The 8,718-nt window shown below is 45.5% G+C and overlaps 1 protein-coding gene across 1 annotated transcript; it reads right to left on the reverse strand.

Moving 5' to 3' along the window:
* Positions 1–3,681: 3,681 nt before the first annotated feature.
* IER2 (immediate early response 2) lies at positions 3,682–6,280 on the reverse strand. Its single transcript, XM_048491224.1, has one exon. It carries the CDS (start codon positions 6,113–6,115, stop codon positions 5,366–5,368), a length of 750 nt encoding a protein of 249 aa, XP_048347181.1. The 5' UTR covers positions 6,116–6,280; the 3' UTR covers positions 3,682–5,365.
* Between the last annotated feature and the right edge of the window lie 2,438 nt (positions 6,281–8,718).

Consider the following 8,718-nt stretch of genomic DNA (forward strand, 5'->3'; position numbering starts at 1 on the left):
GAAATAAGCAATATCATTTCTTGGTTCTACTTACTTTAGTAAACAGGGATTCAGGCGTTTAAGTTGCACCAAACTCTTGTTGTATGCTAATTCAGACTATATAGTTATCTAAACTAGAAATTTGTTCACTGTCTCCCACCCTTCCCCCACTTTTAGGTAGCAATTTAACATGCAGGTAAGAGAAACCTGCCCAGACATACCTTCCTTCATCTGCATTTTTTAAAAAAAGACTCTTGAGTGTTCAGTGTATCTTCATAATTTGATCTGAGATTTGTCAGGAAAGAAGGTGTTTCAGGCTGTTTCATTGCTTTAAAAAACAGGAATGTTTCACTGTTTTTTCCTGCTTAAAAAACAAAAAGCTTCCAAAAGACTCTCAGCTCTCTCCCCACCCCGTTTTAGATGTGAAGAAATTATGGGTGGATTCAGTCCTCATTGCGTAGATTTATAAATAATTCGCACAGATAACAGTCTCATCTCAAAGTATAGCATTTTACAAAAGCTCTGCTCAAGACCTAAGTGCCCTAACAGGGAAAAGGTACAGTTCATGTCTCTGCCTAACTTTTACACAATCTCATGTTTAATTCAGTCACAAAGGTTGTTTGTGGGAGGCAGAACTGGAATTTAATTTTTTGAGGTGGTTGTGGGGAAGATATGTAAGAGACCACCTGCAAAGCCCTGCCCTAGCTTAAAAAAGTATCTTGCCCTAACTTGTCCAAAAGGGAGAGTTTTCTTCCCTTTGTAAATTCACAGCAGTCATGCACATGAGAGAATGTAGGGTCTTCCAAGAATTCCTCTGACTGAAAACAGCAGTAAAGGTCTACAGGTATAAGGGTGTGGAATCTTTGATCCTATCTAGCCATTCCTAGTTCTTTTCATCACTCCTGCTGTATCTTACAAGAAGGAAAAATGTACATCCAGCAGCAGCGGAAGACCCCAAAGAGCAACAGCATCATGTTCTTCTATTTGTACTGAATGCTCAGCTCTTGTAGATAAGTAGGTCAGGCTCTTTGCAGCATAACCATTCTGGTGTTTGGTGAATAGTATCAGCGCAACCAAGCTGTGACCAAGAATGACTTTCCAGCTGACTCATTGATAGGGGTGGAGTAGGTTTTGTGTGGGAAGAAATAGGGTTGGGCTGAATCTGCTGCCTAGTTCTCACTTAGTGGGAAAGTTAGATCTTGGCTATAAGGGCAGCCAATCCAGATTTTTTTTTTGGGGGGGGGGGGTGGCCATACAGAGTTTCAGAGGGCCACACTGATGTGTTTGCTCCCTTCACCAACATGAGGGGGCACACCTGCTGGCTGAGGGGGCAGAGGTGCCAGCAGCCAGCCATCCCCCAGCCCCACAGCAATGAAGCCCCGGGTGTTCCCAGTGGTTCCAGCACAGAAATGTCAGCCCCCTAACCTTTGGACTTAGGCTGCAGGAAGGAGCCCTGTGTCATAAAGGCAAATGATAGCTGACTTGTGAAAGAACTGTAGAAATAAGAGGCTTTCTTTGCTTTATCTTTGTCATTACAATCCTTAAAGAACACTTGTAGCATGGTCATGGTTTATTTTGTTCCAGCTGTTCAGCAATTTTATCCAAAGTAATTCAAAACAATTCAGACAAGCTTCCGATTCTATCATCTTTCAATAGCCTTTATCACCTTGGACCGTATAAGCTTCTCAGCAGTCTTAAGATCTGCTACAAGAGCTCCCGGGCTCTATGAAACACTCAAAATGGCACTGGTTGCTCAACCACAGGGGCAATTCAGGAGTGATTTGAGTTTCCCTCCCTTCTGCACTTTTGGAGGTGCTGTGGTGCTGCCTTCACCACACCACCTCCGGCAGTTGCAGCACTTCCTCCCCTCCCCCAAAGTGGAGTGCACTGTTAGGTTTGAACAAATTTCCATACGACGTTAAAAAAAATCCTTCACATGAAAACTGAATGACATAGAGCAAGCTAGGTTTGAAACCCTCTCTGCAACATTTAAAATAATTCCTATGAGCCTCTACCTGCAATGTGATGTGCTCAGAAACAAGTTTACCACTTTGGGGGGGAAACTAGGCCAGATGTCCATCTCTATTAACTGTGATGTTAATCACAAACTTTGCAGGAAAAACAAAACCTTAGGTTGTCTGTTATGCCTTCTATAGAAACCTCAAGCACTTCATACAAGCTGAAGAACTAATTTCATAAAAATCAGCTAAGGAGGAAGTAACTAGATTGAGAAGGGAAAATTACCAGCCTTCAAAGTGGCTGCAGCTCCAGTTACAAGTGAATTCCTGAGCCTTGAATCACAGAAGAGTTCTTTTAGTCCTTGGGGCCCATTCACCATCAATTTCAATCCCCCCCCCCCCCCAGCTGTCTCACAGAACATCTACTGAAAACTAGAATGACAAAACAGTCTAAGGGGCTACAAGGCAAAATTTATTGTGGCACATGCTTTCCTTTCTACTTTTGTCAGATGCACGAACCAAAACTAATCCTTGGTGCATCAGCTATTTAAAGCTAGTAAGAAGTTAAACGTTAGTCTTCTCCCCAAAACTTAAATCTTACAGTTAGTTAATTATTAGAGACTCCCTTGCATTTGTTAAGACTACTGATTTGGAAAAATAATAACCACCTCTGCTCTTCAGTAATATGCAGAATTCCCTAAACAATAAATCTTTCATAACAATCCTGAGAACATTTTGAATTGACAAAAATCATGCTAGATTATAATCAAAAGGGTTGTTCTGTTGGCCAGCAATTAAATTAAGCCGGATCTCATACAAGTAGAATGTATGCGTCCTTTCATGTAAAAAATTCTATTGAGGGGACCTGCATAATCTATGAAGATGTGTGGTAGTGCCCAGTCCATGTGGGATCCAATCTTTGACAAACGGTATTGTGCCAACAAACCCGTATTATTCCACAGCATGATCCAAGAACTGCAGACAAGCAGAAGATGCTCCCTTAGGAGATTACCTTTGAGACACTACAGCTGCTAATGTTTTGCAAAGCACTCATATCCAAGCTCCTGCCTGCCAGTACTGTCCAGCTGGCTAGTGGCCCATGTTTATGGAAATGCTATTTTAGTTCATCATAAACAAGTTTACAAGCTCTGTTACTGCAGTTCTAAATATAAGCTGCCTATGCTCTCACACCCATCCTGAAGCCACATTGTTATGCAACTCAGTAGGCTGACCCAAGCTGACGGCTAAGGGCCTGAAAGCCAAACAGGAACAGATACCTGGCCCAAGCAAGGCAACTCTTGCTCATCCTTGCCTTCATCCACTCACAGGACAAGGAACATGATTTAGTTCTGGCTGCACAAGGAGTCTAGTGCACTAATCAATCATATAGGCCTTATGAGCTTATTTTTAAGAGAACAACAGAGTTATTTTTTTTTTTATTTTTATATACCGCACTCCCCCCGAGGGCTCAGGGTGGTTACGGGAGAGATGGGAGTTAAATTTTGATTTGTATCTAATCTGCTGTCTAGATATTAGAATTCTGGCCCTTCAATGATGCTGTCATCTTCTGTCATCAACTTGCAGTTTCTTGCTTTGGTTCTTTTTTTCCTTCTGCACATCAACAATTATTAATATGTGAGGTATAGGTGGTGGGGCACACTGTTTGAACATTCACACACACCAAGGGTGATAACCCTTAATACACACAATTTAAAATATCATCAAGAACTAAGCACCACAGGAGTTTTTAAAAAATCAGATGGTCTTTATTTCAGTGACCAAAACTATTAACACCATGAGGGTGAAAACCAGAACCAAAGAAGCCTGTATTTTCCCCATTTCAAGCAACAGAAGATAAACATAAGTTACAAAACTTTGAAAACATACAAGTCGCATTACACAGTACCTTGACAGTCACCAATCTTGCCAGTTTTGAAACAAAAACAGCATTAAACACACTTGTGAAGTATTTATATTAAACTCACATGGAACAATAAGCAGCATTTCACAATAGACCAGGTCAAAAAAATACTGCATGAGCAAAGAGAGAAAAAGTATCTTGGAATTTCACAGAATGATCACTTTTAAAAATGAAAAAAAAAAAGTATAAATAACAGCAGTCTCAGTCTCTCTGAATGAGAAATGTCCAATCTGGAAATGTCATGAGAAAAGTTTTGTGGAGGTAAAAATGGTATTGCCCACCACTGTTCAATGTATATCTGGACAGCTTCAGGCATCAAGGAAAGCTGCCAGTATGCCTTTAATGTATGTACTTTAATCCCCCCACCCCACACACATACAGTTGAGTCACTCAGGGTTCTACCCACACCTTTAAACACACACAAAGCTAAGGCAGCATAAGTAGGAAATCCCCTGCACTCTTGGACCCAATGTAATGCAAATGCTAGTCATATGAGAGATGTGTCATAACTAGTATGACCGGTTGGGTTCCCCCTCCCCCTTCCTGCTCTCCACATACACACACACACACACACAGGCAAGACTAATCTGGTTTTGAGATCTTCTCTGGGAAAAGAAACAGGCCACTTCATCATTCTTAATTACTAGGTAAGAAAAAAAGGGAAGGCCCTGAGGAAAAGAATACTGGGCAGATCTCTCTCTCCCCCCACACCAGGAAGGAGCGGGACTGACAAAAGCTGCTTTTCTTCAACAGCTCCCAGCAGGACTTTTTAACCCTTCAGAGGAGCTGCCCCAGCTGCCTAAGGGTCTTGAACTCCCCTCCCTTTAATCCCATTCCAAAGGGAAACGGGGGAAACAAAACAGCCACCCAGAAGAGGCAACAATTTAAAAAAAAGGCAGAATAAGCATGTCATTGACTAGAACCCCCCCCCCCCCAAAAAAAAAAATATTCAAAAGACACTGTACAGATAGTGGTTGCTTTTTCCACAGGAATCAAGCATCTGAAAGCAGACTGCAAGATCCGACTGGTTTGAAGTCTTTCTTCCTGGAGGTTCTCCCCCACCTCTCTCAAAGTTATTGCAGTTCCTCCATTAAGCAACACCGACGCTCTCCTTGGCGCGGTCGGGCCCTCGTTTGGCTCACAACAGCTGCGTCCCGGGCTCGCAGGCCAAGGTGCGGCGTCCTTCTCCGGCAAGCATCGCTCCCCCTCCCGCAGGCTTTTGTCCCGCCTGTTTCCCAGGCCACCAGAGCGTCTCTTGCCTCACCCCACCGGGAGGAAAAGGCGGAGGGACTCGCTTGTGACCCCCGCCCGCCCCCCCATCCGTCACCAGCCTCCCGCTGCGCGCCTTCCTGAGCGCCAAGGCCCCGCCACCAAGGAGCCGGGGCTGCTAAGCCGGGTGTGGGAGGCGGTGCTCAGCCCCCCCAGCCGCCAAAGAGGGGCTCCGGCAGGCTCCGCTTCTCCGGACCGAGAAGTTTCCGCTCCCGCGAGTCCTTGGCAGGGGCGCGCTTTAGAAAGCCATCACCGCTCTCACCATGATGCTGAGCACGCCGCCGTCCCCTCGCCTGCAGCTCGCCTTGGGCTCGTCGCCGCCTTTCGCCGCCTGCGGCGAGAGGATCAAGCCCGAGAAGCGGTCCTGCAAGACTCGAGCCAAGCTCGGGAAAGGGCCCTCTTGGCGCTGCGGCTGCCGCTCGCCTTCCTCTTCCACCAGCTTCGCCTTCTTGCTGGGCACCAGGCCGGCTTCGGCGGCGCCGATCTTGCCCAGGCTGCTGCTGCGGCGCTTGCGACTCGGCTTGGGGGCGCCCCGGCTCCAGCTAGTCCGGGACTGGGCAGGCGCGGGCGAGCAGCCGGGCTCCTCCTGAGTCTCCATGGGCTCCGGCTCGGCTGCAAGCGAAGCAAGCGGCGGCGGTGTCTCCAAAGACGGCGGGCTGGGAAGCGAAGCCTCCGGCTGTGCCCGGGGAAGTCTCTCCAGTGCCTGAGGACTGGGGGGTGACGGGGGCCCCTCCAGATGTTGAGGGCTCGACCCCTGTAAGTCCAGGTGCGGTTGCTGCCCTGCAAACCCCTCTCCCGGGCCGACGCCCACGGCCATCTCGTCCTCTTCCTCCAGCTTGGCGGAGAGGTAGAGGTCCCGGGCATTTCGCATGACGAGGGAGAGCTGCAGGCTGCGATGGAGCCGGAGGCCGCCGCGCTGCATACGCGAGTGGTACATTTTCCACACCGACATGGTCATGATGCGCTGCGCTTCCTTCTGCACTTCCATGCTGGCCTTTAGAGTCTTCGGGGTTACTCAAGAGCGGGCAGGAAACCTTTGTCCTTTCTCCGCGAAGGCGAAAGTCTCACCCCCCCCCCTCCTTTCTGCGCGCGGTGTTGTTGACTGCACTGGAGCTTCCCTTGCGCCGTCCACCCTCAATGAGTGGGGCCGCGCCCAGCGCGCTCGTTTTTATACGGCTGGTGATCTCAGCGCCCGGGCCTCCCCCGCCCCCTCCGCGAGCCGCATCCGGCCCTTTGTCGCGCGCCTCTGGCCGCCCTCCCCGAGGGGGGAAGGGCAGACGGAAATGTCAGGCGATGGGGGAGGGGAGGAGGAAAACTGCAAGGTCCGACAGCCGAAAGGGAAGGGGGCCGGCGGCGTCCCCACAAGGGAAAAGAATTGGCTCTGCTCGCTACTACTGCAGTCCCGATTTGTTTACAGACAGTGCATAGCCAAGGCATCGTATATTAAAAGGAGCACACGACTTGTGGCTGCGGATTCGTCGTATCGTTTATTTCAGAGTCGAACTGTTTATTTGGGCGGGATTTTTTTTTCAGTGAAAGGCCTCTCCTGGAAGCACATTTATTGTATTCCGGGCTAGCTTGGCTACTATGGGGAGCTAGTTGGAGCATGCAAATTACTCCAACTCTGCAGTCACTCCACTAGCTGTTATCGGGCTCAGTGTAAGTTACTGGCTATCACATATCTTCATGACCTTGGACCCTCATATATCTGCCACAGTCTCTCCCTTTATGCTTCCCCACACAACTTCTCTTATGAGAACAGGGCTTTCTGAGGGCACCAACTTATAAACTGGCAAAAGCCACAAGTGCTGGTGTGCCTTCTTCACTGTGGCCCCCACCTTGTGGAATGGCCTGCATTAAGAGGTCAAGAAAGCTCCCAAAAACTGATTCACAAAGTTACTTGGACAAATTATTTGGGATTGCGGTCTACACTACTGTGTATAGTTTGCTGTAAATTGGACCCTACTTTATAATCTTTAATTATTTTATGCATCATGTTAACACCTTGATCAAAAAAATTTTAGATTTCTGTTTGGTTCTACAAACAAAATTCAATTTCATTTTTATCAAATGTTGATTGTACTCACTCTGTGTAATCCATCTTTTGAGTCCCAGTGAGGAAGGCAGACTATAAATAATGTAAATAAAATAAATAAATGCATGCATTTGTTTACATCCCTTGATGAACACATTCCAGAATACACTGGCTGACTTGGTAACTGACATATGAACTGACTTCTTTGAAAAACAGCCCACAGCAACACGCAGTTTTTAATCCATGCTTGGCCCATTAACACTTACAAAAAGTCATCACTAAATGGAGCAGTAATGTGTCCATAAAGATCTATGGGGCCTTGTTTTTATTTATTAGATTTCTATGCCACTCTTTACCTTTCCCGCTCAGGGCGGCTCATATAATATCAGCACAATATAAAATGTATAAAACAATGTAAGCATTAAAACATCAAACAACATGAGGACTGGTTCAGTGCCATAGCACAGATGCACATTCAGTGTGAACTATGGTAATTTCTGCCAGTGCTTAGGATAACTTCCAGCATTGCAAAAAAATACCTGTTCTATACCAGTGAAGGCAACACTTCTAAATCTAGGGTTATCGAAGTAGGAGGCAGGCTTTAATGCAAACAAAGATTAAGAGAAACATCAGCTGACCAAACTTAGCTTAGCTGAGGGTGCAGACCTACTGATTTCCAAAACATTACTGCCTAAGTCACATGTGTGTATGCACTGAATGATTGCTCCACACTGCTTAATGTACTTGTTTCTGGCAGAACTGGCAATTAAAAAACAGTGAATTTGTGAAAGATCTGTCTGTGGGATTACATTTGTGCTGTGACACATGCACATACAAATGAGCAAGACTACACAGATCCCACAGTGCCTTCTCACTTCAGCAGTTCCCATGATACAACCCAATTCTGTCCACGCTCATTTAGAAGTAAGTCAGATTGATTTTGGCATAATTCACGTTGTATGCATAAATCCAAAAACTTGTTTGCACTTCCCACATTACTAACTTGACTAAAACCTGTTGGTTAGAATGCTCATTTGATTTCAATGCTTCTTTTCTGTATTAATAACCTTCACAAGATATACACTCCAAATTAAAAAGTATTAGGCCTGAACATTTTACTTGGAATTAAAATCCACTGATTTCAAGGGAACTGAAAATTAAGGGCCTCTGCAAAAAAACCCCTAAAAAACAAAGACCACCTCTCTTTGTATCAGTCACTAAAGCTACAGAACTTATGCAATAGCTCCCTTGTTTTGCTTACTTTGGATCCTGCTCTTTCAACTTTCAAACATAAATCCTGTAATGAGAGAGATATCTGGGACAAGAGTGAATTTATTAGCTTTGAGAGGTGTATTTGGTGTTTTTTTCTCTTAGAGTTGGACACTCACTACAGATTTAAGACTCACAGTCAAATACTAATCTGATATATTTATGCATAGCCAAGAACTAATCTGCTATATTTATGCAGTCAGATCACTAAACAAATTATGAATATCCTGTATGTGTATGACACTGAATGTCATTTGAAATTTAATTTTTAATACTGCAAAATCAAA

This window comes from Sphaerodactylus townsendi, linkage group LG03, assembly GCF_021028975.2.
Source record: "Sphaerodactylus townsendi isolate TG3544 linkage group LG03, MPM_Stown_v2.3, whole genome shotgun sequence".
Lineage (NCBI taxonomy): Eukaryota > Metazoa > Chordata > Lepidosauria > Squamata > Sphaerodactylidae > Sphaerodactylus > Sphaerodactylus townsendi.

What these genes read in the sequence shown, in the direction of transcription:
- IER2 (XM_048491224.1), bottom strand. Translation starts at nt 6,115, where the DNA reads ATGGAAGTGCAGAAGGAAGCGCAGCGCATCATGACCATGTCGGTGTGG.